Source organism: Tetrahymena thermophila, assembly GCF_000189635.1.
Source record: "Tetrahymena thermophila SB210 genomic scaffold scf_8254719, whole genome shotgun sequence".
In the NCBI taxonomy this organism is placed as follows: domain Eukaryota; phylum Ciliophora; class Oligohymenophorea; order Hymenostomatida; family Tetrahymenidae; genus Tetrahymena; species Tetrahymena thermophila.
Genome location: NW_002476484.1, coordinates 680428 through 708024, shown reverse-complemented (window position 1 = coordinate 708024; position 27597 = coordinate 680428). Strand labels below are relative to the sequence as shown.

Below are 27597 nucleotides of genomic sequence, written 5' to 3'. Positions count from 1 at the left end.
TAATTTTCACTATTTTTCCCTCGTCTAATCTATCAGCAAAGAAAGCATTTGATGATTTCAAATTTTTTTTTTTCTTCCCTTATTTTCTTACTTATTCATTAAAAAGCTATTAATCATTAAATTACTAGTAACTTATCAAGTGTTTAAAATATCGAATGTAAATTAATTATTAAGATTGCAAGCTTTAAAATCAAGTTCAAAAGCAAATAATAATTAACAAAGAGCAAAAGATAGACAGAAAAGACTTGTTTGATTTGATTAATTTAAAAGCAAAAAAGTTAAGCAAAATATTATAAATAAATTAATATACAAAAAAAGGCATAGCGTATAGAGAATTATCAAAATTGAGGATACATAACCCAGAAAATAATAAGAAACTTTTAATTCTTAGATCTGAATACTATGAGCGAAGCTCTGATATAATACGATATAATCATATTAGGAAACACAAAAACAGGGAAAAAAACATTGAGGGACTTTCTTGCTAGTTTATCTCCCTAAGAAAGCTTGCAATAAGTATTAATTAACATTTGATTAATAATAAATCAAATATTTGATTTTATTTTTTTCTCCTCTAATTGCCACTCTCTAATAAATGGAGAAGGGAAGAGGCGAAGAAGGCTGAATCAAGTAGAAATTGTATTGATCGATTGTTTTAATTATAAAAGGGAGGAAGTAGTAGAATAAGCATGATGAAAAGAAAGTATTAACTGAATTAAGATGTTACTTTCTCAGTGAGATATTGGGTCAATAGGGGTGATTTCAGAACCTATTCAAATTTTATTAAAACTATTGAAAACGTGAAGGGAGTTGTAGTCTTAGTTGATTTAAGTGGTAAGAATATTTCTTTTATAAATATATTGATTGATTTAGTGCTAGTTAAACTTGTTGGATGCATTTATGAAAAGCATTTTCTAGATTTATTTTAATTTCTTTTTTTAATGTAAAAATAAGACCGTAAATCTATACAAAAAATTGAAAACTACTTTATTAGCTTCCAAAGAAGAAATCTTCCACTTTTCTTAGTCGGAAACAAGTGTGATCTTGACAGGTAAAATTTTTAATTTATAGCTCTAAATGATCAAACAAACGCTTCACTCTCTCCCCCCCCAGGCTTACTTCCTTTTTTTATCATTTTTTTACGTTCAAATATGAATGGAGTATGAATGAATTCAGTCACTTACTTAATCCTGCATGCATTCCACAACCCAACCAGTATTTTTGATAAACATATTTTTATAAATACGCACACTCACCTTGATATTTATTTGACTTAGTCATTTAATCCAAAAAAGTATTTTACAAGCATGAACGAATAAATAAATAAATAAATGATTGATTTTTGAATTTTGTGAAAACAATTAATTAATGGTTGCTTGAAAAATGAATGAATAAATGAATGAATGCTAATTTTAGTTACTACCTCTTTGTTATCGAACAATCAAATTTTATTTTTCTTTTCTAATTATCAGAAACTCCTTTTTTTGAAATTTTCTCTTTTGGAGTCTATCTTATTTTATTTTCTCTCTGATCAAACTAGCTATTTATTTTTGAGCTAGAAAATTTTGTAGCACAATTTTCTAATTTTTTTGCTACAGTTAGTTTCCCAATCTGATTTGTTAGAAGCAACAGATATTCGAAATATTAATTTTTAAAATCAAATGGCGTAAAATACTAATTTTAAAACTGAATGTGCGAGTTTAAATGTCTAGAATACTTAAGTTTTGTTTGTGTTCTTTTTGCTTATCTCCCCACTATGCAGAACATACAAATTAACAAACAATCAAAACTTATTTGAATCTGAGCAGAGATTTCCCAACAAAAAAAACGATTTGGAATGTTTTGAATTCAGCAATCTGCTCTGTTAAGCCAAAATGTCAATAATCAGCTCAGCTGCCTTAGACGAATGATTCTTATTAGATGAAATTAGAATGAATGGGAGATAATAAATTAATTAACAAATAAAGTTATTTGAAGCAAAATCAATCGAGATGAATCCTCACTCACTCGCTTCTTCTTCTTCCTCTTCTTAATTCTTACTTACTTACTTAATTACTTTACTGTTTTAATAAAAATGAATATATTAATATTTTATTACATTTGATTTTTAAAAATATAAAAATAAATAGTATTAAAAGATGATATAAATTTTATGAAATTATTAAAAGCATTTTTTTTGAAAAATGTTTTAAATAATTATTGCTTACTAAGAAGGATAATAATTATTACTTACTGAGAGGAAAATGATAATTATTACTTGTTAAAAGGACAGTAATTATTACTTATTAAGAAGGCTAGTGGCTGCTTCAACTCAGCTGCTACTTATTAAGAAGGATAATAATTATTACTTATTAAAAAAGGATAGTTATTACTTGTAAGGAAGGATAATAATTATTACTTATTAGGAGAATAGTTATTTAAGTTTGACCTAAAATTTTTTAAGTCAAATATTAATAATTATCATTGTTATTTCTCCTTTAAACTAATAACAAAACAAACAAACAAGCAAACACACACAAATGCAAGCACTTACTTACTTCTAACTTGCATCCTTACTTAACTAATATCTCACTTTCTTCCAAGGAGATAGTTATGTTTACAAACATATTTTTTTTATTATTTCTTTACATCTTTCGGACTCGTCGCCTTGCTTCTGCCCACCTAGAAATTTTCAATTTCATCCTTTTGAACGGCATAGAGAAATCTTGTCATTCAAAACTAGGGAAAGGAGTAAGGTAAGACAGAGATCCTTTTTCACAAAAGATAACAAAGAAGACAATAAAAAAATTTACTGTAAACGGCAAAGAGTATAAATAGTAATTAGGTAACGACAGCAATCAATCAATCAATCAATACTCATGCAGTACTGAGAATCAAAGGTAATTGCAGGAGAGAACCTCAGATGTGGATATTGCTGAGCGTCATTTAGCCAAATGAAACAAAACAAGAAAATAAAATTCATATAAACAAACACACACAACTACATACATTCTGCTATCATCCTTGAAGACATAAGAGAATGAATTGGCTATATTTGGCTATTTGCGATCTTGGGTCCACTCCCCCTACGGTTCTCTCCCTCTCAGCCTCCCAGGGTTCGGTTTTGGGACACGTTAAAGTCGCGAAGAAATGAGAATCTCAGCCTAGCTAATCCGAGATGAGGAAAGGTGTTAGAAAGCTAGTTTTGCGGTTCGTACAAAACAGCACTCTCTAACCATCTATTTCCTTAGGTTTGATTAATGCTACTGATTTTATAGTTTCTTCGTACCGAATCATTCCTGAGCAGTACCCAAGTACTCTTAGGAGGGGGGATGATAGTGATCAACCCATCCATTATTTATTATATTTAATCAACACTCAACCAATATATAAAGAACTTTATATATATTAATGACTATCAGATTTTTATCAAAATCAACAAGTTTTTCTATCAATCCATCCATCCATCATCATACATACATATTTGAAAGACAATCAAAAGTAATCTTCATAAAATTGGGGCATAAACAAATAAGCATACTAACAAACTAAAACAAATACTTACTTAAATAAAAAACATAAAAGCAAAATAAGATCAACAAAAAAATTAATCATTAAACGGTATCATTTTGTTTATTCAAAATTGTTTTAATATATAGAGAAGTATCATCAAAAGAGATGATGAATATAGCTTAGCGTTTCAACGCTCAATATTATGAAGTTTCTTTGCTAACAGGTGAAATGACCGATGAGTTATATTAGGGAATTTTACTTAGCACTTTTAAGGAAAATTATACAAAAGGCAGCTGCGGCACTTATGTTAAGAATGTAAGAGAATTGTAGCATTAGAAAAAGAGAGCTCTCGCCTACAGATATGCTTTAGAGTAAGTTTATGGAAACACTATCCGAAAAGATATTCTCAGATAGTCTCTTAGCAATATTGTTCCCTAGTAAATACTTTAAGGAGAGACAGATTAAGATGGGTATAGTCGAGAGGCCTAGTAAATCTAGTAGTAAATTTAAGGCAGCCTTTTCGCTGGCAACTTCGATGACTAATAAGATCAAGGACTCTTCTAAAACTTTCTCGCTAAGAACTCTCTCATGACTGACTTATCTTCATCTGTTATCCAACACATTGCATTCAATCCTTAGTAGATTGATGTTTTAAACTGATGAACCAATTATTTTTGCCAAAATAAAAATTATATATAAATAATCATACGAAAAAAAATTAGAAATCCTTGAAATATATTAGAAATCATTAAAGTTGCTTAAAAAAAGCACTACCTTAATTAAATTCATAAATTCTCTCTCAAGATAAAGTATCCTATGATATTCAATATTAAATAGATATAGCTTATTGATAATACTACTTAACCTCTACTAAAAAATTACTATTGTAATGATCAAATAAATAAATAAATAAATCATCTTTGGAGTGTTCTCTTATACTAAGATTATAAAAATAATAAAAAATTGTTTAATTTATTTATATCTATTTCATATTAATATCATTCGTATTTTATTTTGTTTAGAATTTACATTTTATGTATTATATGTGTATTCATTCAATCACTTATAATTATACCATATATTAATTAATTAAATTTATCCATCATCCTTACATTATTTTGAATCATTAACTGCTATCAAGTTTCTTACACTTTTTTATATTACCAAATACCTTCTCGAAAATTAATTTTATCATATTTCATTAAAAATTTATTAATTCTTTCAGTAATATTAATATTTATTTATTTATTTTATTGATTGATTTAGATTCTTGTTCTATAAAATTAAAGTTTTACTCAAAAATTAAAGGTAAAGAAAAACTACATTTTTTTGAATATTTTATAGTAACCTTGTGCTTTCTTAGAAATTCATATGATATTTCTAATCTTAATATATATCAAAAAACGAATAATCTTTATTTGCTCGAGAGATGAAAATCTTCTTTATAATATCAATTTATATTTAGTTTTGAGTGGATTAAATCAAAGTAAAATTATTAAAACGTTTTGATTATTAATCATTCATTATTTATTAAAATTATCTAAAATCAAAATATTAATTTTATCCCAAAAATTAGTAATATTAGAACTTACAGTGCTTTCTCTGTCTAAAATTTTTTAAATTGATGTTTATAATATTGTAAAATGAAAATGTATTTAATTGAAATGATTTAAATGGAATTGATATTTCTTAAAAATTCTCTGAATTAAAATTAAAAATTTTAGTTGTTTTTTTATTTTTGAAATAATAAGTTTAAAAATTAATTCTTGCTGAGAAACTATATATAAGATTAGTACTTTACTAATAAATTTATATTAGAAAAATATTTGCTCTTTTAAAATCGAATTTATTTAAATAAATATTGATAAATAGTTTTGTTAACATATTTTAACACAAATTAGTATTTTTATATTACTTTTATTAATTTTTTGATTAGAAAGTATTGATTATTTTAGCTTAGTAAAAAACTAGGTTTAAAATTAAAATTTTAATTAAAGAAAATCAAATATTAATTAATCAACCATTTATTGTTATATTTACTAAATTATATTTATAAATAATTAAATATTATATCTTTTTGATTATTATTTGTGTTACTATGTTATATTCTAATAAATGTTCTAATTAGGATAATTCTAAATTTAAGAGATTTTAATTTAAGGAGAAAAAATTTGGATATAACTAATTTGAAAGACTCTTAAATTAGAATAAAATTTAGAAAAAATACTTGAAAAATTTATGAAAAATAAAAATTTTTTGTAATATTTATTGAATAGTTAAAAAACTTTAAACAAAAATCTTAGAAAAAATAATTAATTTAAATTTGCTATATGATATATTATAATATAGTTATATTTTGTAAATTTATATAAATTAAAATTTATTAAATATTAATTAATACATTTTATTTCATCAAATAATTAAATTTTTTTTTTTAATTTAATTTAAGATAAAAATTTTCTGTTTTTTAAAGTTAAAGCGAAATTTAATTTAAGGAAAAATAATTTGAAAATATTATTTTTTTTCATCTCCTTAATATCTAATTACAGTAGTTAGCTTTTACATGGATAAATAATTCTAAATTTAACTAAAAAATGAATCTAGTAATTAACACAAATAGCAACCCTGATATTTTTCTACATTATTATTATTTAGAAATTAATAATACAAATAAATATTTTTGAATCAAAAGATAAATTAAATTTTTTTTCATAATAAATAACTTATAAATTAGTTAGTTAGTTAGTTAGTTAGTTAGTTAGTTAGTTAGTTAATTAGTTAGTTAGTTTGTTTGTTTGTTTAGAAAGTTTTAAAACTATTATTATTAAAAATTAAAATTGTTGAACTTTTACTATTACTTTTTAAATTTAAAAGTTGTTTTAGAAAATGATTAAATATTGTTGTGAATTTGTTAAAAGTTTGATTTAAAACATAATTAATTATCTTAAAAAAATAATCTTTTTTTTTCAATCATTTCATTTTAAAAAAGTAGATATATTCTATAATTTTCAAATTATTATTTACCTCCAATAAGTATTCTTACCAATAAAAATATTTTTAATTCTTCTGTAAGATTGAAATTAATTAATTTATGGTTGAATAAAAAGACAGTTTAATTTTAAAATCAAAGATTTCATGATAAATTTACGATTTAATTATTTGATAACATTAAATTTAACTAATTTTATTAAATTTTAAATGCAAAGGAAATTAGTTGGTTAATAATGATTTTAAATATAAATCAATCATTTATTTGCTGATTATAAAAATAATTAAAAATAACAATTAAATTATTTTAATTAATTTTTAAATTAAGACAATAATATTTTAAATTATTTAAAAAAGATCTATTTCAAATTAAATAAAAATACAAATAATCTTATTAATATTCACTTTATAAAATTAAAAAAATTTTTATTTTTAGTTAAAAAAATAAGTTCATTAATTGTAAGTTAATTTTTATCAGGTAAATGATGACTTTAAGAAAAAATTTTGTAAATTAAATAAATTGTTTTTTTGATTAAAATAAAAATTATTTAAATTTTAGATACTGTTTTAACTTTTGAAAGAAAATATTACTATTTTTTATTTTTAAAATTAAAAGGAAACATAAATAATTTTTTACAAAATATATTTGAAACTGAATATTTTAAATTTATAATTCAATAACAAATTCAATAAAATATTTCTTTAATCCTAACTGACAGAGCAAAAATAATATTTATTTATAAGAAAGAATGGAATTTTATAATATCAGGGTACATTTGTCTCTTATTGAGCAATCATAAAGGGGTATTCAATGTTAAATGAATAAAGCCCCTGTTCTTAAAACATTAGAATATCAACAGCATCCTTCACTGCTACTCTTTTATTCACTTACATTTTAACCGGGTTTAAGACGTCTTCTTTCATTATCTTATTAGGTTTTAATATCACTAATTCTTATGAGTACATCTTAGGCCATGCTTTCAAAAGCAGAATCTATATTGTTAGAGTTTTTGGCAGATGTTTCAATGAACTTGATTTTCAATGAAGAAGCTATTTTAGAATTGTAAAATAAATATAAATTAAAGAAAATTTATTCGATTAATGGAATTATTTTCTATTTTATAATTGTAAAAAATTAAACTTATTGAATTAAAAATTATTTACCCAACTATTAACCTTCTTCAGTAGATACAACTCTTTTATCAGAGAGATCGCTCTTATTACCAATAAGTAATTTACAAACATTTTCTTGGGCATATCTATTTTTTATTTAATTTAAATTGTTTAAGTTTAATGTTTTAATTAAAATCTTATTTTTTAGTCGCTAAAAATTTGTGTTTGTTTGTTTTATTAATTGATTGATTTCCAGCTAGTTGTGTACGAGTTAAAAAATTAATTTTAATAATAAATTAATAAAATTTTTACTTTTCAATTTCTGACATCCAGGTTTTAACATTTTCAAATGAGAGTTTATCAGTGACATCATAAACAACAACGATACCATGAGCACCTCTAATTTTAATAATTTAAGAGATTCATCGATTTTATTATAAAAAAGCTGCACTTCAATAAAAAATACCTGTAATAATTAGTTGTAATAGTTTTGAATCTATCTTGACCAGCAGTATCCCACTAATTAATATATAAAAGGATGATAACTTTACTTATTTACTTAAAATGCAAGTATTTATTACAATTTACAATTTGATTTATTTGCCTTGGAGATTGATGGTTTTAATTTTCTGCATGTACGTTCATATTTTTAATAATTAATCAAAGGTTATTTTATATATGATTTTGAAGTAGTATTACGAAATCGACACCGATTGTATTATAAAAGTTTTATGTAAAAGTATTTTCGGCATATCTCATGAGCATACATGATTTACCAACACCTGAATTTCCAATCAAAACAAGTTTGAAAAGATGGTCGCTAATATTTAGATCATAAAAAATAAGTAAATTATAAGAAAGAGGCTACTAGTTTTTATTTATATTAAATCTAATTTAATCTATCTGCTCATCATAAAATTCCTAAAACAAAAATAAATAGAGCCGCTTTTTTGCAATAAATTTAATCGCATGAAATTAATGCTAATGCGCATAGGCTAAATTAGAAAATAATTTTCTATTTACTATTCTTAACTTTGTTCCTAATATGGTGTGTTATTCATTTACTTTACTTTTTTTTAATAAGTCTTTAAAGTTTTTAAGATCTAAATAATTTATTTATTTATTTGTTTGTTTGTTTTATATAAATTATCAATATTTCCATCAAGCAATTTTGCTATTGAACGAACAAAAATTTATTCATATACATATAAAAAAACAAACAACAAACAAGCAAAAAAATACAATATAAATTTCATATAAAATGTAAAAGAGTTTTGATAATTGATTGATTCTATTTTACTTGATTACAAATTTTCTTTACTTTTTGAATGAAAAATAAATAGCATCATCAATCAATCAATACAGTCACATCACTATACTCACTCATTGAATTTCCTTCACATTGTTTGAAGAAATTATAATTTTTTGCATTTTATATAATATAATATATGCAATTGAATAATTGAATTTTAAATACAAAATTTAGCTGGCATTTAATTTAAGGCAATTTTAAAATCATTAAATCCTAACACATTCTATTTCATCTTAATTTAAGTAATTATTTATTTTCTGTCCATCTTTAACCCAATCGTCTCCGATTAAAGATTTTTTTAAATTTGCTTTTTTTTATCATTTTCATTCAACCCTTCCTTTTAAAATAAAATTGTATATTCTAAAAAGTTAAAATAAAAATGTATATTCTAAAAAGATAAAATTAATTATTAATTTTTAATTAAATTATTTTTTAATTTTTGCTTTAGAAAATTTAAATTTATTTTATCTAAAAATAATAAAGTTAAAAGAAATAACCTAAAAATTATTTAAAAAAATTCCGAAATACAATTTTTTATAGTTTAATTAAATTAATGTTTTTAGAAGAAGAAATAAAATAAATAATTTATATTTGTGAAATTAAAATAATATTAAAAAATTAAAGAATTATTCGGATTAAATAAAATTATTTTTTTTAAAATTATATTGCTGCTTTGATTGTTTAAAATAAAAAAAATATTTTATCAAAAGAGAGAAAGAATTTTAAAATATTTAAGTAGGAATAATTAATAGATAAATGCGAGCTTTAAGGTTATGCAAAGGTAAAGCTAAAATATTAATTTAATGTGAGGATAAAAAGTGTATCAATTTATTTAAAGTTATTAAAATTTAATAATTTAATTTAGAAAGGAGGCTAATATCATAGAAGCATTTATTTATGCTTGAATTGATTAACTCTTTAATTAAATTAGCCAAAAAATTTAGTTGTAAGTAAAAGGAGAGCGCAAAGTATAGTAAATAATCAAATAAATATATAAAATTTCGTTAAATATTTAATAAATCAAATCAAAAGATAGATAGATATAAATAACTAAATAAATAATACTATTTTAAGCTAATAATTTATAAAATGAAGTCTATCAGAAAAAAATGGAAATAGGGCAAGTTTTAGAAGATCTAAAATGTTTTCTAAAACAAAAATCAAAACACAGAAGATTAGGACGAAGAAGATGTCGAAGAAGAAAGCTAGTTGAATTTATTGTAGAGATTGTAGAGTCAATAATCTAAAACTAAAGATTTAGCTTTAATTACATTGGCAAACATCAGTCACGGCAGTCCTTAAGACATAATCAGTAATTAAATTTTAAGATCTCTTTGAAATATATTACAAAAGCTACATGCTTGCTTTTTCATATTTTAGTTATTTTAACTCATTTTGTTATTATTTTATAGATATCTGCATCGAATAGCCAATATTACTTTAGCTCATAACTATTTTAGATGACAAATCACCTTTCACAGTAATCCACGATTTGAATGCAATCACTAATTTATTGGGATTAGAGTATTACACTAAGGAATCTATGGGTTAGTAACTCAACATTTCTTCTTTCTTGTTAGAAAAAAGCTTGCTAGTTAAATTAGAAAAACTGATTATCACTGTAAAGAATCACTTATCTTTGTAAACTATCTCAAACGATGATAAACTTTAGAGTTTGAAAATTCTACAAACTATTTACGAACTCTTAACTTGTTTGATAGAAAATGTTTAAGAAAGATACCTCAAGTTAGTTACAGAATCTCCACTTTCATAAGGTAACAGCATCAACTATCAAACATTTAATAAAGTTTAAAGCTATCTAATTCTCAATACACTAATCTGTCCCCCTTGTTAAGCATTTAATCTATCTAAATTTAGCTTTTTAATAAGATTGAGCAATAATCAAAATTATTAACCTGATTCTTTGAAAAATGTGTGTGCCCACTAATTTTTATATAAGCATCAAATTAACCTTTTTAATTTCAAGCGATATCTAATTACTATTTTATTATTAACAACTTAGTTTTCATCAGAACTGCTCTAGAAATTATCAGCTAGATTTAAGACTTTGATCTTTTGGCTACAATATTGAGCTATATCCAAGTTCTTACTGAAGTCTCTGGCTAGATTTGCATTTTAGTTATCGAAAATCACGAGTTAATGGAAGTTTTTGCCAAGATACTAAGAAGCAACAATTTGAATGACTTAAAATTCAAATCATAAGTAGTAAGCATCCTTTATAATGTACTCACTACATGCGACGATAGACTTAATGAAGAGTTCCAAGTAGTATTGACAACTATGTGCGACTACATTGTACAAACTATGAGTATTAAAATATTCTAAGAAGTTTCAAACCTCTAATCCATAATGTCCAACAATATTTCTGGATTACTTTCACAAATAAAAAATGATGAAAATTTAGATGAAAATGAAAACGAACAAGAAGGTAATAAAATCTTTATAAATAAACAATCAATCTATCAAATCAAATTAATCTTTATCTAAAATTAAATTTAGAAAAATTATCATAAGCTAGTATAAATTCATAGTAAAAAGCATAAAAATAATAAAAATTTAATAAGCAAATATTAATTATTTCACCAATAATAAGTATTAATTATTTTTTTCTAAAGCTAATATTGACAAAAAATAAATAAAAATATTAGATATAAATTATTCTTTCTAAACCTAATTTTTCTTTTCTAGATAAATTGTTTCTCAATAATGTTAAGCAAATTATTCTTATGCAAAAAATAATACTTCAAGTCTAAAAGTAATTAATTAATAAATAAATAAAATTGAGTCAAGTCTAAAAACAAACAACAAATTAATAAATAAAATAGAATCAAATAGAATTTTTAAAAAATACTATTCAACTTAACGTTAAATTATTTTGTGATAAAAAATTTATTATTGATTTTTTCTAAATTTAATTTAAGGCTAAAAATTAAATCTGAAAATATTTTTTCATAAAAACCTTGAAATAATATTAATTTATTTAATTATCTTAAAATAATAGAAGTTCATGATAAAGAATTAGAAGATCAAAAGAGCAAAGAAGCTATTAGAATTTGGTTTAGTACTGCTGAAGCTATTGAAATAGTAATGGGAGTGTTAGTAAATTTGTTTGAAAAGGAAAGTGAAGAAGATGTATTTGAAGATGAAGAAATGAATAGCGATTGCGATGATGAAGTAGAAGAGCAAAAAATAAGTAATGCAAACACTGTCTAAATTAAGGAAAACGGCAAATTTGTTGAGAATCAAGTGAAGTCATTTATGATCAGCTAGTTATTGAAACCTATTTTCCTTGAAATGGTTGTCGAAAAAAGTTTAATTGTAAGCAAAGATGTAATTAATTTCTTTGATCAATATGGACAATCTGGATAAAGCATACTTGCTTAAATTAATACTATAATTAACTTTAGTTTGAGTATTCTTACTAATTGGATTTACAATTACAACACCTATCTTAATAATGAATGGAATACCATCGTACTTCCTTAGGTTTGGGAAGATTTAAAACGCAAGTTAACCACCCTTTAAAACACTACTCATTTAAATTAAATTATTGTTGTAAACTTAAAACTCTTCTTCTAAATTATTAAATAAAATCAAGATCTCTCTGCTTAAATAAATTGCTCTGAAATTTTATCTATTTCTAAAGATGTATTTAGTGTTGAATGTTAAGAATTGACCTTAGTTTACCTTGACCTTATTGCTTACCGTTTCCACCCTAAGTTTAAAATTTCATAAGAAGAAAACAGCAATTCATGTCTAGTTTTAAAAGATTTATTGAATTCAGAAGATCCTATGATAGCTTCCTAGGCTTTAAATACTTTATTTGATGTCTATTCTGAAGAAGACTACGATAATGTTTTTGTATAACACAATATGTTATAAATACTTATTGCTGGTAAAGACATATTCTAATCTAAAATCAATGAATTCAAATAGAATTTAAATAAAAGTGATTATGATTTCATTAAAGAAACATTAGTTAACCTTAAAAGATTTATTAAATATAAACAACAACACATTAAATGATTTTTATGTGCCATTATATTCTTTATTTTACTGTCTTTATCATTTTCTTATTTTAATTGTATTAAAACTTAAAATTGAAAATATTTATATCAAATTAAACCACAAAACTCAACCCATTACTAACTAATACATACACTAGTTGTGAGATATTTATCCTTAATTTATTCTATCTTCCTTAGATATTACACATAATTAAGTCATATACTTTATTCAAGTTAGTTATATTTGAATAGATTAAAATCTATAAAAAAACAACAAGCTGATAATCAAAATCCTATTATATTTTAGCAAAAATTTAAAAGTGTTAATTAAAATTTGTTTAATTAATTTTAAATTTGCTATCACTTTATACTATAAATTTAGTATTTTTTTAAAAGTGCTCAAACAAATTAATTTAAATGTTGAAAAATTACTTTGATTTTTATTAAAAAATATCTACTTTATTTTTTAAGTGTTTTTATTAAAAAATATATACTTTATTTTTTAAGTGAACTCAAAAAAGCTCATTAAAAAGTTACATTATTATTATTATTATTTTAACTTAGAATTTCAAACTTTTAATAAAATAAAAGTTATTTATTGTTTTATTTTTAAAATTAGATATTTTTTTACACTAAAAATTGATGTTTTATTTGAAAGTGGCCAAAAAATTAATTTAAAGTTACAATAATATTTTAATTTATAAAATTACAAATTATTATTAAAATATAATTTTTTCAAAATGTTGGGATAACTATAGGGTCTCTATTGTTGCAAAGACTGTTGAGATTCTTGTTGCAAGGGCATTTTAAAAGACTTTTCAAATCTGAAGAAATGAACAAATCAATGACAGAGAGCATTTGAGTACCTTAAACGTAAACACACTTAAGAAGAGCTGGACCCTAGAAGTCATTTTCTATGGCACTTTGTATTTGAGTTAAGGTGTAAGTTTAGTTATCACTAGGGACAATATTGTGATTAGCTAATGCCTTAATAGGATTGTATTACTTGTGAAGAGAAGTGACAGTTGAGAAAAATTAGGTTTCACTACCATTAAAGCATGTACCGTGCTTTTACCATTCATGAGTTCTAAAGGAATCAGAGTCATTATATAAGCCAACCCAGTAAGCATTAATGTAGTCAATATCAGATTAATTGATTTAGGAGTAGTCCAAATCATCGTTTGAGCAGTTGCTTGGATAGCTGCAAGGATTGCTTCTAGATCCTGAAGGCCAAAGACCGTGAATATTGAAGTTTTAGTCATCGAAATTTCCAAGATATTAAGCACTGCAACTTTTTTATTAGCAGATAGTTCCAGGCCATTCCATCTCAAAGACCAAATAGGTATAAGCAGAAGTGTAGGAAAGTAATAAAGCAAAAAGTAAAACTGATTATTTGTAAGAAGCCATTTTTTATTTATTTATTTATTTTTTTTTTTTGAGTTTATTTTTATTTAGTTTGTTATTATAAAATTTTCAAACAAAGAAAGGAGTGTTTTTAAAGTATGGTTTTTCACATATAATTGATACATATATGGCTTTATTAAGTCTCAGAATTCATATTGGATATGCATAGAATCATAAAGATATTTAAAAAGGGGGACTCTTAGTTAATAAAATGTGTAAAAAATTTGAAAATTTAAGTCAATATTACAATCAAATTAAAGATAAATTTGATACCTAACTGATTGATTACGTATTTTCTTAGATGAAAGTATATTTAACAAATATTTTCCATATATACATGCATAGTAAAACAAATTCATAATTCACAATGATTAAAAATGATCAGCTAGATATATCTATGAATGTAAAATACCTTATCAAAAGATATCTTTTTGCATCTTTAAATTTCAATATTTTGCTTGATTTTTAAAATATTTGAAAAATTTAAACAAGAAATTTAAACGAATCTATAAAAAAAATTAAAATAATTCTAAAATAAAATGAATTATATTCCATACATACTATTGAATATGGCAGCATAGAATTTTAAATAATTAATATATTATATAAATCTAGTTTTGTTTACATAAGAGAAATAAATCTATTTTTGTATAAAATTCATTTAAGCCATAAGATTAACTTAATTAATAACTAATAAAATACTAGAATTTAAAGTATTTCATTCAATTTTATATAATTAATTATTACCAAATCTATAAACTGATATAATACAATTTTAAGGATGATTTCTATTTAGCTAGCTGATTATTAATTAAAATTTTACAACCACAAAAACAAAAACAAACAGATTTGATTAATTTAAACAACTGTTTAGCATGCCAAAATGCTTTAATAAAAGGACTCAACAATAAATAAGATAACCAAATAATTTACATTAAAATTTAAACTTTTATTTTTTATCGTAATTATTCTTGCTAAATATTTTTAGAATACAATTTTTTTTAGTTTTTGAAATTAAAACTTAATAATTGATTGGGAGTTAAACATATTTGATTAATTTAATTAAATTTACTTTTGATTCATACTAACTTTTGCTTCAAACTATGAATTTATAAACTAATTAAAAAAGTACATAGATTAATTTAACAAATTTACTTATTAAACATGATAATATCAACAAATATAATTTTGAGCCACAAGCTAAATAAAATGTAATGTTGTTTACTTACGTTATTAACTAGTTTTTAAATATAGCATTTTATTTTAAAATACAAGTTATAGATTGGTTGTTCTACTTAATTTCTAGTAAGCTGAACATTTTAAAGTTAAACAAGCTTAACGTACATATTATTTTTGTAAATCCCCCTCCTTTTATTTTAAAAGTAAAAAGAGCATCTTTTCCAGCTCGTTATCTTATTTTGCTTACAATTATTAGTAATAATCTTATGATTTACACTACTTTGCACTATAGGATGTGCTTAATTAATATTTAAATAAAGTATTCAGAGAGATTTTAAATTCTAGTAACTTAACCAAACCAAATTTAAAAAAATAATTTGGGGGACTCCATTTTCTTAAATTTTACATATCAAATAAAGGATGATGCATGGTAATAGAAGAGGTTTAATATTTACAATAAAGAATTTAATTAAATTGAAAAAAAATATGTTAAAATTTTCGTAAATTAGAAAATGATTAAATTAAAATAAACTGAGTAGTAAAACTTATTTGATTAGCTATAAAAAATGAATTTTTTTTATTTATTTTTTTTTAAATGTTAAATAGATAAAAACATTTTTCATTACATTTGTAAATAAATAACATAGTATTATAAAATTCACTTAAAATATTAATATTATCTTATTATGATTCAAATGTTTTATATAATATACAACTTCTATTTTGTATGCTTCTAAGAGTAGAAGAGTTTATAAATTAATTAACTTTGATATTTATAAATTTATTGAATATTCGTTATCCGTATAATATTTATTTTGACTTTATAATAAACAATTATCATATTTATTTATAATCAATATAATTAAAAAAGTGATAAACACATTGTTAAGATGCTAGATACATTCTGATTAATATAAATAAACCAGTTTATAATGAAATTATTTTATTAAAATTAAATATTTAGTTTCAAGTTAAAAAAATTGGAAAAAAGAGAAAAAATAGATTTTTGTATAAATTTTATCTTATGAAATTTAAAAATAAATAATCAATCAAAATAAAATATGGTGAAAATAAATAATAAACTATCAAAAGAATAAAAAATGTGTTTTAAAAATAATATTTTAGTTAATAAAGTATAAATTAATTTGTATTAAATTTTTATATCCAAAACCTTCCTTGAAATTAACAAAAAAAAACAGATAACATAAATAATTAAAAATTTCATTTAAGTTTTATAAAAATCAAGAAGCAAGATTATTTAATTTGTTTTAATTAAGAGAAGATCTTATTCTATTAAATATATTTTTCATATCTCCCATTTACTTTTTATATTGATTTGAGAAGTTTTCCATTTCTTCAGATGACATTACCTTTTTTAATTCCTTATCTCCATCAGGATGTAATAAATTTCCTTAATTTTATTACTGCTCTAAATCAACTTATTCTATTTGAAAAAAAATAAATATATAAAATAAAGCTAATACTTTATTAATACTTTTTATTTCTCTCATCATTTTGTTGAATAGCTTTTCATAATTTTCTTCATTGTCTGAATTTCTTTAAAAAAATAAATAATTAACATTAATTGAGAATCATTTATTTTGATTTATTTTACATCTGTTTCTTTTTTTGATCTTATTTTTGTGAAGGACTTTTTTGTTAGTACTATTATTCATATTCAAGTTACTTTTATTAACTTCTACTGGTCGGAAATATAGGTTATATACGATGCGATAATTGATTTTTTTAAATCAGAGAATAGTTAGGATTATAGCTTCCAACAGGTGGATTAGATTGTTGTATTTAATGAATTTTCTTAATATTCAAATGATATTTTTTACTTTAGTTATCTAATTTATTCAAGGAGCTATTTTAATTTAATAAGCTTGTATTTACTGTAAACATGTCCTTATTTTAAGGAGTTTTTTATTTTATAGTATACTGCTTTAGACGATTCATTAAAGTAAAATTCTAAAACTAGATTGATGAACAATCTTAATTAAGTGATCTATCAGCGTTGTGGTTAGTATCTTCAGTTTTTAGCACATCTGAAATTGTTTGAGAGGGATTATCTAAAATGTTCAATCTAACAACAAACTAAGTATATTTGTCTTTGAAAGACTCACTATTTTATTCGCTGTACTTTCTATAAATAAAAAAAAATATATTTTTTTTTGAAATAAATAAATGTTATTCTTAACAACAAATGGTGTATTTTACTCATACAAAATTTAAAATAATTATATTACCTATTATGTGCATTTAACGATTCAAGCTCTGTTACACTACTTTCATTTAAATAACCAGAATAAGGCAATATTTAATTTTTATTTGGAATCCTTCCTTTCGATAGTTGCATACCACTCTGATACTGCTTTAACTTATACTGAATATATCTTTCACTTTTTTTTGTACCAAGTTATTGATCCTTTTTTAGTCAAAATCATAAGATGTTTGGAATTTATTTTTGTATTTTAAAAATTGTTTTCTTATTTTAGAATAAATCATTTTACTTTCAAAAGATTTCCTAGGGAATCTCTCTCTTTCAGAAATGGGCTAAACGAATTATTGTATTGGGAAGATTCACTTTTGTTATTCTTCAATTTGATAAATCTCCTGCTTTGTTCATTTTAAAGATCTCCAGCGACGAAATAGTTATTTAGTTTATTTTAGATGTCGATATTTATGTTGCTTAGGTTTTAAGATGAAGAGTGATTTATTTATTTTGGTTGACATTAATTAGGTTCAATCTGTGGAAAATATATTTAAGATTTATTGGTATCTATCTAAATTTCATTTTTATTACTCATTTTAAGATCGTTATCTCTGCTTCTACCTTTCAAGAGAAACTCTTAAATCAGTCTTTTTTAATTTAAGGGTTAAGAAAATTGAGTAGACATTTGTAATTGATAATGCAAAAAATTTAATTAAATAATTGTTTTAAAAACAATCTTATTTGTAATTTAACAAATAAATTTTTACTGATTTGTATTAAAGAATGTAGAAATTTAATTAATAGCAGCAAAAACAACAATCTACTTAATCAAATTATAAAATGACACAAATTTAAATAAAATTCTTAATTTTTAAATATTTTAGCTGACTAAAATTGTTGGTTGATTGATTTCACCTACTAATTAAGAAATATTCTTAAATTTTTAATAAAAGAGCATACAATAAGAATAGATTTTTCTAAAATTATTAATTAAATAAAGAAATTAAAAAAATAAATATATAAAAATGACAACATAATTATTCCATTTAAACAAAAAGTGTGAGCAAGTAAGTATTTAAAAAGGTTTAGAAAATTTCTCTAGAATTTCTTGAAATTTATATGTTGGTCTTAAAAATACTTAATTATTAGAATTATGACTCACTTTAATAGTTTAAATAGTGATGGGCCTTAATCAAAAATAATAAAGTAGGCTAAAGAAAAAGAAAGAGCATAAAGCGAAAAGAATAAAAGATATATATTTAATTAATACATATTTGAAGTATCTTTTTTCTTCATTTTATTTGTCATAAATATATATTAATATAAATGGATATATAGATAGATAGATCAAAGTATGAATTGTAAGTATCAAGAAAGCAAACAAGTAATTAAACAAGAAAAAAAAAAAGCAATAAATAATATAATATAAAGTTCTATTTTAGTATGAATAAGTAGAGAATAGAAGTATTGATTGTCAAATATTTGCATATTTATTTTAATATACCAATGTAAGACTGCAATCAATATAGACTGTCTAATAAAAAGAAAATATCAATTTCATAAAAAATTAAAACAAAATATAAATAAAAAACGAAATAAATTAATCTCAGAACTAAAATCAAATGAACAAAAATATCTTAGCCTTCGTCAAAGTAATTGCTTCGATGCAACTAGTTTATTTTTCCAAACTTAATGGCAGCAACATGGAATCATTATTCATGAACTCAATTGCATTTTTTAAATAATAGCTAGATCAAAATAAATTTAATTTATACATAAATTTTATAATCAGAGTTATCATTTAATTATGTCGAATCCCTTTAGGTTTATAAAAATAGTAAAATAAATAAAATGCAGTTGCTGAGCCATTAAGTTGAATTTTAAAATTGTTTTATATTTTATGTGTAACCCAATTAATTTATAAAAACAGAATCTTAGCCCTTTGAACAAAACCCTTGCTTTTTCCAACAAGTTCCACTTTTCCAGAACTTTAACTGTTAGAGAAGCCATCAACGCTGCTTTGGACGAAGAAGTTGCCAGAGATGAAAAGGTTTTCATCATTGGTAATATTTTGATATCATTAAATAATTTAGGCCATATAGCATTTAATTATCGACATCTATTTAAATTTAACATTAAATGAATATTTTTATATTTGAAATTTAGGTGAAGAAGTTGCCAACTATCAAGGTGCCTACAAGGTTACTAAGGGATTAGTCCAAAAGCACGGACCCAACAGAATCGTCGATACTCCTATTTCTGAAATGGGTATTTAATTACAGCAATAGAATATAAATATAATTTAATTTACCAAAGTTTACTAGCTTTTTCAATTACTAAAAAATGGTTTAAATTTGATTTTGAATGAATGTGAAGATTCATTCAGTTTAAAATTATTTAAATCACTCAAAATAAATACGCATAAAAAATGTTAATAGCTAGAACTAATATCATATAGATATAGAAGAAAATTAATTTATTCATTGTTATCGATTAAAGGTTTTGCCGGTATTGCTGTTGGTGCTGCCATGTATGGTTTAAGACCAGTTGTTGAATTTATGACTATGAATTTCGCAATGCAAGCTATCGATTAAATTATCAATGGAGCTGCTAAGATCAGATACATGAGTAACGGTGACTTAGATACCCCTATTGTTTTCAGAGGTTTGAATGGTCCCGCTGCTGCAGTCGCCGCTTAACACTCTCAATGTTTTGCTGCTTGGTAATATTTTATTTTGAATTTCTTTTCTTAGCTCCGAAAAAACCAAAAAAAAGTCTGTCTGCAAGTCTTTATTTCTTTCTCCCTGGTTCTACATGATAGAATCTGAGTATCTTTCAATAAAAATATATTATTTTTATGAAATTAAATTATTTCTAGACTTGTTTTATTATTATTTTAGCTAAATATCTAAAAATGATCCTTATAAAATAGGTACTCTTCTTGCCCTGGTCTCATTACCATTTCTCCCTATGATGTTGAAGATGCTAGAGGTTTACTCAAGGTACTTTGTTTTAATTCACTATTAAGATAAGAAAATTCTAATAGATATTAATTTTTCGATTCTAAGTAAATGGATGATATATAAAATTTATATGTAATAAATAGGCTGCCATCAGAGACCCCAACCCAGTTGTTTTCTTAGAAAATGAAATTATGTACAATGTTTAATTCACTGTCGATGATGCTGTCATGGACAAAGATTTCGTTCTTCCTATCGGTAAAGCTAAAGTCATGAGAGAAGGTAAAACTTATTACGATATATTAACAAATGATTGGAAAATGTTGACTTAGTATCAATGCTTTAATTAAATATTTATTTACTTATTTATTTATTTTTTTTCCTAATAATTAAATAATGCGAAATATTTCATTTGCTTATTATCTTCTAATAAACATTAATTTCATAATCAATTAATTTTTTAATTTAATTAAAGGTACTGACGTCACTATTGTCTCCTTCTCCAAGCCTGTTAAATACTGCTTAGAAGCTGCTGAATTACTTGCCAAGGAAGGTATTTCTTGTGAGGTAACTTGCTATTCCCTTATTTAAATATATATAATTTTATTAAGATTTTAATGTAATAATTAATAAATCTATTATAAAAACCATATTAATTTTAATACTCTAAAAGGTTATTAACTTACGTACCATCAGACCCTTGGATAGAAAGGCTATTGTTGATTCAGTTAAAAAGACCCACAGATTAGTAACCGTTGAAGAAGGATGGCCATAATGTGGTGTCGGATCTGAAATCTGCGCTTTAATGATGGAAAGTTCTGCTTTCGATTTCTTAGATGCTCCTGTTGAACGTGTTGCTGGTTTGGATATCCCTCTTGCCTATGCTCCCAATCTTGAAGCTATGTCTTTACCCAACGCTTAACACGTTGCTAACGCTGTCAGAAAAACTCTTAAGGGTCACAAATGAAAATAGATGGATTTCCCCCATCACCAACAACCAAAAATTGTATGATGAGAAAAATAAATAAAAATAGATTTAGATTTTTTGAGGACAATTACAAATAAATTTTTCTCATTTTTGTATATTAAAAATTTCACAAATAAAACTATTTATTACTAGTACAATAATTTTTATATATTTTTTATGTATTATTGTTTTTTTACCTATCCACTCATTCATTTATTCACACATAATAATTTTTTTTAACCAGAATCAGCCAAGTTTGTTTTAAAGAAATTTGTAAATGATAAAAAAATCGAAATAAATATTTTATAATTAATTAATTCATCAATATCAATATCATCTGACCAACAATTAATAAATAATTAAAAAAATAATAAAAAAATAAACTCTAACAATTAAAAAAATTAAAGTATTGAAAAATGAATGAATAGTTGATTTGAAATGTATTAAAATGATAATTTTGATCAAAAAGCTACATATTCTTGTGAAAAATGGTTAATTGATTTTATATCAAATTCTTCTTTGAAAAATTAAAGGCTAATTTTATCAATTTAATTAAAAAAGATAAATAGAAGATTTAATTAATAGAAGCAGCAAATAAGGCAGCAAAAGACTTTGAAATTAAAAACAATATTATTAAAAAAATATCATTTAATTAATTTTGTAAAGCGAATAGGATATTTACTATCAAATCTAACAATCAGTAAAATAGGCAAGACAAAATGGGCTCATAACACAAAGCCGGAAATTTCAAGCAAAAGAATAAGAAATTCAAGGGAGCAAAAACAGCTACTAAAACTCATAAAATAGAGGTTCGAAATTGTTTTCCTCATATTTTTTCTATTTAGACACACACACAATTCATTCCATATTTTGAGCATATTAATACTGCTTGCTATGGAGTGAATAAATAAATATTCTACAAAAACAGAATTTTAGAATACTGAGCTTTATGCTTTCTAAATTTACTGGAATTTATGATTTATGAAAATTATTATCAACATATAAATAGACTAAGACCAAAAAAATTACAAAGAAGAATACTTCATTGAATAAATCAGCTCGTAAACTCTATTTGGAATAGTAGAAATTCAATAAATCAGTCAAAAGAGAGGATTAAATTGAAAAGTTGATTAACTAAAATAGCGTTTTGGATAGTGCTACTAAGTCCGCTTTTATCGAAATGGCTAAGTAATCCAAGGCTCCTAGAATAGTTTATCTCTTACCTCTCAATAATGCTGCTAACACTAAATAGCTCAGGTAATTTTTTTTAAAAAAAAAAGACTTAGTTAAATCTACTTAAACCAATACTTTGGCTCGTTATTTTTAGCACTAATAGCAAAGTAGAAAATCAATGAAAAATATTAACAATTACTTGCTTTAAAAATAGATAAGAAATAGAATAATATATCAGCAGTCAAATGTCTAAGCATGAAGACATTGAAATGATGGATAAAACAACTGCTTCCAATCAAGATGATGGAAAAATGAGATTCAAATTCCCTTACTACTAGTTCTTCGCTCACCCTACTTACTGTATTATCAAATTTTTTTTATCAAATATAAACTTGAGTGACTTGATGTTTTAAATTTTTATCATTAAAAAGTCCCTGGTTTGATCAAAGAAAATTTCATTATCATTGAAGGAGATAGAGTTTTCGAAAATATTATGGACTTCTGCAAAATCGCTGATATTGTATGTCCTGTTCTTTCTTGCAAAGATGCCAATTTAGAAAAGCTCAACTTAGATCCTTACAATAACGCAAATGCTTTCGATGAATGGGGTTATAAAATTCTTTCTGCTCTCAGACTCTAAGGTCTTCCTTCCACTATTTCAGTCCTTTAAGACGTTAATACTATTCCCCAAGGCAAGCAAAAAGATGTTAAGAAATTATTTTAAAGATATTTTGCTTCTGAATTTGAAGATCACTTCGTTTCAATAGAAAATGAACAATCAATCTTTACTTTATTGAGATAATTATAAGCTAGAACTTTGTTACCCTATGACTGGAAAGAACAAAGAGGCTACATGCTTGCTGATGAAGTAACTGTTAATCCTACTAATGGAGTTGTCGAAATTACAGGATTTTTAAGAGGTAATTTAAGCAATTTTAAATGTAGTTTCTATATTAAATTAAAATTATATTTAAATAGGCCACTGTATAAATGCTAATTAGTTAATACACATTACTGGTTATGACGATTACGAAATATAAAAGATAGAAATTTTAAAGAATCCCATTAAAATTAAATAAAAAATAAAAAAGAAAGGTAATGGCATGAATGAAACCAACATGTCTATGATTAATTTCAATAGCGATATACTTTTAACTCAAGAAGCAACTGATCCTGATTAAATCAATCCTTTTGCAAAGGATAGTGGATTAACCAAAAAGAAATCAAAGAAGCATTCTTCAACTGCTAATATTTTAAAAGGAATAGATGAGAATGAAGAAATAGATAACGAAAATTCAGATATCGAGGAAGAAGGAGATGAAGAAGAGGAAGAAGAAGAAGTAGAAGAATAGGAAGAAGAAGAAAAAAATAAAGGTAACATTGAAGAAGAAGGTGATATTGAAATTGAAGGAGAAGATGAAGAAGACAACATCACTATCAATTCTGATGATGAAAATCAATAAAAATGCGAAGGAGAGTAAATGAAAAAATAAATAATAAATTTTGCACATTCTCTAACTTACTTTTTTTATGAAAAAATTAAAAGCAAAAAGCAAAAGATTTTAGAATTGTAAGAAAGAGGAGAAGATGAATTAGAATTAGAAGATGAAGTAGAATATGCAACTACTATTAATTTGAGAGAAAGATATGAAAATTATCAAGGTATGAAGAGTTTCAAGACCTCAGAATGGGATAAATATGAAAATCTCCCCGATCCTTATGAAAAGGTTTATGTTTTTAAAAATTACATTAGAACAAAAAATACTGCTTTCCTTCATGCAGAAGAATAAGCATTCGCCTATGCAGGTTTTTATATTAAAATTTATGTTAAGGGCTTCCCTCTTGATAAACTCTCTGCTCATCCTAAAGAAAAGGCTTTGGTAAAAATATTTTTAAGTTTACAATTAAAGTCTAAGAATTAAAATATATATAAATAGATTTTGTCTACCCTTTTAAAGCATGAAAGAAAAATGACTGTTCTCCATGCAAGAGTCAAAAGAAATATAGAATATGAAGACAAAGCTGTCGAATCCAAGTAAAACTATGTTATTCATATGGGTTTCAGAAGAGCTGTTGTCAACTCAATATTCTCTAAAATTTACAATGTAAAATAAATTAAAATTTTTAATGAAAAATTTATATGAAAGCATATATTTATTTTTATAAACAGAATAATGATAAGACTAAGTATGTTAAAAAGGTCAAAGAATTAAACTAATTCTATATGGCTTCCTTCTATTACTATAATATATATCCTCCTGCTAATATAATTATGTTTAACGAAGGTGGAGATATCTTAAATGCTGATTTCTGTCTCTCTGGTTAAGTCATGAAGAGTGATCCCTTATAAGTTGTGCTTAAACGTATCATCTTAACTGGTTATCCTTTCAAGGTAATTTAAATTACAATTAATATAATTTAATAATAATTTAATGATTTAATAAATAGATTCATAAGAGAAAGGCTGTTTGCAGACTTATGTTCTTTAATCCTTTAGATATTAAGTATTTCTAACCTGTAGAACTTAAAACAAAGTTGGGTTTAAGAGGTAAGATTCTCGAATCTCTTGGTACTCACGGTTTAATGAAATGTTTATTCAGTGGTTTTGTTAAGCCTCACGATACTATTTGCATGCATTTATATAAAAGAGTTTTCCCTAAGGCTCCTTTCTGAAAACACTTAAAAATATTTATTTGATAAAGCCATAAATAAATTCTATTAAATCTTTTAATTAATATTAAAATAAAAAATATGTATTTGTATATTAAATATTCTAGCAATTTATCCATTTTTTATTTCAAATTTAGATTTAAAGATTCTTTATAAAGTTCAAGTTTATTTGCTACTTTAATAAATAAACAAGTTAAGCTTTTTTTATATAAGTATTTGATAAATAAATATAGTTTAAAAAAATAAAAAACCACTATCAATAATAAAAGTATTAGTTAGATTTGCAAAGAAGAATCATAAAAAAATTATTCAAAAAATCTTATTCTTATAATCTTATGAAAATCCATATTTAAAAAAAGAATGAATTGATTTCTTTTTATTATCAAGAAAATATGATTATTATTTATAAAGACACATATCTGTTAAATAAAAAAAGAATATTTATAATCTTTAGTGATTTTTATGTAGAACATTTTTGATTAAGGCTAATGTTGTTTTTTTATTTTGTTGAAATAACGAATTTAGTTTTAATATCAAAGATACTTTTCATTATGTTTTTAATTATTTATTTATTTTAAACATATTTAAGATTTAGAATAGATTTTTTATCTATCTTTCATTTAAATAAAGTTAATTTTTTTAATAAATTTAATTTATAATTTATTTTATTACTTTAAAAAAACATTAAAATATTTACTTATGCAATTAATTTAATTAGATATATAATAAAAATAATGTTGTAAATTACATATAAAAAGTTTATATTATTTATCATATTACAAACTAATTTTTTTTGTTCCAGTTTAATCATTTAAAAATTATTTAATAAATAGTTACTAATGATAAATGGTAAATTATTTTCGTTAATCCTTTTAAAATATAATTTTTAAAAAATGAATGACTTGTAATTTCCATAATAGACTTTGAAACTCTAAAAAAATAAAAAGCAGTGTCTGAGCAGAATAGCAGAGCGATTAGCTTGACAGTTAATGAGTATGTTATCCTTCCACCACAACAAGCGGCGAGTTTTCCCTGTTCTGTTGCCAGCCTGAGGCGTTTCCTCAGCTCTTTAATGCCCTGGTGGAGTCCTATTACTAGGTTACCACCATAGCAACTCATTGTTTGGAGCGGGCACACTCTTAGCAAACTGTCTCATCAAACTCTCATACCCTGACTATTTTACCCTACACTGTATATGCCACCTAAGTCACAGGCATTGCTGCCCTGGCAAAAGACTATGAAAACACAATAATTTAAATCGAAAAATATTTGATTAAATCAAATTATGGGTTTTAAAAAAATTAGTTATTAAGTTGACCAACCAATGATAGATACATAGAAATAATCAAATTTTCATTTTTAATTGAACAGGTGTTTCTTTTTCTTTTAAAACAATAATTTAATTAAATTTAACAAATACGTGTCTGCTTTTTTAATTTTAATTAATTAAAAATATCTTTTTTAATCAAATAGAACTTTTCCAATTTTTTCTTGTTTTTTAAGAAAAAATTTAAAGAAAATTTCTGCTTTTAGCATTCAACCAACATTTTAAAAATTTAATAAAGTAGATTAAAGAATGAATATTTTGCAATATTGAACACAATAATTAAAAATGAATTTATTTATAAAGAAAACTTGGATCAAGAAAAATAAAAAGCAGTGTCAGACTAGAATAGCAGAGCGATTAGCTTGACAGTTAATGAGTATGTTATCCTTCCACCACAACAAGCGGCGAGTTTTCCCTGTTCTGTTGCCAGCCTGAGGCGTTTCCTCAGCTCTTTAATGCCCTGGTGGAGTCCTATTACTAGGTTACCACCATAGCAACTCATTGTTTGGAGCGGGCACACTCTTAGCAAACTGTCTCATCAAACTCTCATACCCTGACTATTCTCTCCTACACTGTATATGCCACCGAAGTCACAGGCATTGCTGCCCTGGCAAAAGACTATACATTCATAGACATATAAAGTGATATTTTCAAGCTTAATTAAATTTATGGGTTTACTCAAAACTTTTTTATTAACAGTTTGTTTGTATTTTGAATCTGATTTAATTTAGAATTTTTTAATAAAAAATTTAAAAAAAACAAATAAATT

At 23.6% G+C, this 27597-nt stretch overlaps 10 protein-coding genes across 10 annotated transcripts; 6 read left to right on the top strand and 4 right to left on the bottom strand. All coding sequences in view use genetic code 6, as the record gives it.

The window, feature by feature from the left end:
- Positions 1-402: 402 nt before the first annotated feature.
- TTHERM_00784520 (miro-like protein) lies at positions 403-4152 on the top strand (the record flags this gene model as incomplete). The annotated part of the gene is made up of 4 exons (XM_001011510.3): positions 403-516; positions 669-834; positions 955-1051; positions 3639-4152. The coding sequence occupies 4 exons, from the start codon at positions 403-405 to the stop codon at positions 4150-4152; spliced, it is 891 nt and encodes a 296-aa protein (XP_001011510.3).
- Positions 4153-7333: 3181 nt separating this feature from the next.
- On the bottom strand, positions 7334-8732 carry TTHERM_00784530 (Rab-family small GTPase; the record flags this gene model as incomplete). Its single annotated transcript, XM_001011511.4, has 7 exons — positions 8617-8732; positions 8293-8413; positions 8175-8222; positions 8060-8112; positions 7906-7992; positions 7645-7739; positions 7334-7530 (listed from the first exon to the last, which is right to left on the bottom strand). Exons 1-7 carry the CDS (start codon positions 8652-8654, stop codon positions 7334-7336), a joined length of 639 nt encoding a protein of 212 aa, XP_001011511.3. The 5' UTR covers positions 8655-8732.
- A 1262-nt stretch (positions 8733-9994) lies between these two features.
- On the top strand, positions 9995-12952 carry TTHERM_00784540 (hypothetical protein; the record flags this gene model as incomplete). The annotated part of the gene is made up of 4 exons (XM_001011512.3): positions 9995-10217; positions 10318-10680; positions 10929-11354; positions 11928-12952. The coding sequence occupies 4 exons, from the start codon at positions 9995-9997 to the stop codon at positions 12950-12952; spliced, it is 2037 nt and encodes a 678-aa protein (XP_001011512.1).
- Positions 12953-13668: 716 nt separating this feature from the next.
- TTHERM_00784550 (ribonuclease T2 family protein) lies at positions 13669-14340 on the bottom strand (the record flags this gene model as incomplete). Its single annotated transcript, XM_001011513.1, has 1 exon — positions 13669-14340. One exon carries the CDS (start codon positions 14338-14340, stop codon positions 13669-13671), a length of 672 nt encoding a protein of 223 aa, XP_001011513.1.
- Positions 14341-15440: 1100 nt separating this feature from the next.
- On the top strand, positions 15441-16286 carry TTHERM_000784549 (transmembrane protein, putative; the record flags this gene model as incomplete). The annotated part of the gene is made up of 1 exon (XM_012796531.1): positions 15441-16286. One exon carries the CDS (start codon positions 15441-15443, stop codon positions 16284-16286), a length of 846 nt encoding a protein of 281 aa, XP_012651985.1.
- Positions 16287-16757: 471 nt separating this feature from the next.
- Positions 16758-18416, bottom strand: TTHERM_00784560 (hypothetical protein; the record flags this gene model as incomplete). Its single annotated transcript, XM_001011514.1, has 5 exons — positions 16758-16960; positions 17012-17073; positions 17132-17662; positions 17766-17944; positions 18030-18416. The coding sequence occupies 5 exons, from the start codon at positions 18414-18416 to the stop codon at positions 16758-16760; spliced, it is 1362 nt and encodes a 453-aa protein (XP_001011514.1).
- A 937-nt stretch (positions 18417-19353) lies between these two features.
- Positions 19354-21658, top strand: TTHERM_000784559 (pyruvate dehydrogenase E1 beta subunit; the record flags this gene model as incomplete). The annotated part of the gene is made up of 8 exons (XM_012796530.1): positions 19354-19383; positions 19662-19794; positions 19898-19999; positions 20231-20453; positions 20664-20733; positions 20838-20973; positions 21167-21258; positions 21365-21658. The coding sequence occupies 8 exons, from the start codon at positions 19354-19356 to the stop codon at positions 21656-21658; spliced, it is 1080 nt and encodes a 359-aa protein (XP_012651984.1).
- Positions 21659-22377: 719 nt separating this feature from the next.
- TTHERM_00784570 (carboxy-terminal domain transketolase) lies at positions 22378-25504 on the top strand (the record flags this gene model as incomplete). The annotated part of the gene is made up of 9 exons (XM_001011515.3): positions 22378-22467; positions 22668-22915; positions 23046-23191; positions 23263-23751; positions 23810-24308; positions 24378-24711; positions 24769-24936; positions 25002-25223; positions 25280-25504. 9 exons carry the CDS (start codon positions 22378-22380, stop codon positions 25502-25504), a joined length of 2421 nt encoding a protein of 806 aa, XP_001011515.3.
- Positions 25505-26340: 836 nt separating this feature from the next.
- Positions 26341-26675, top strand: TTHERM_000784569 (hypothetical protein; the record flags this gene model as incomplete). Its single annotated transcript, XM_012796529.1, has 2 exons — positions 26341-26350; positions 26422-26675. 2 exons carry the CDS (start codon positions 26341-26343, stop codon positions 26673-26675), a joined length of 264 nt encoding a protein of 87 aa, XP_012651983.1.
- A 488-nt stretch (positions 26676-27163) lies between these two features.
- On the bottom strand, positions 27164-27367 carry TTHERM_00784590 (hypothetical protein; the record flags this gene model as incomplete). Its single annotated transcript, XM_001011517.1, has 1 exon — positions 27164-27367. One exon carries the CDS (start codon positions 27365-27367, stop codon positions 27164-27166), a length of 204 nt encoding a protein of 67 aa, XP_001011517.1.
- Between the last annotated feature and the right edge of the window lie 230 nt (positions 27368-27597).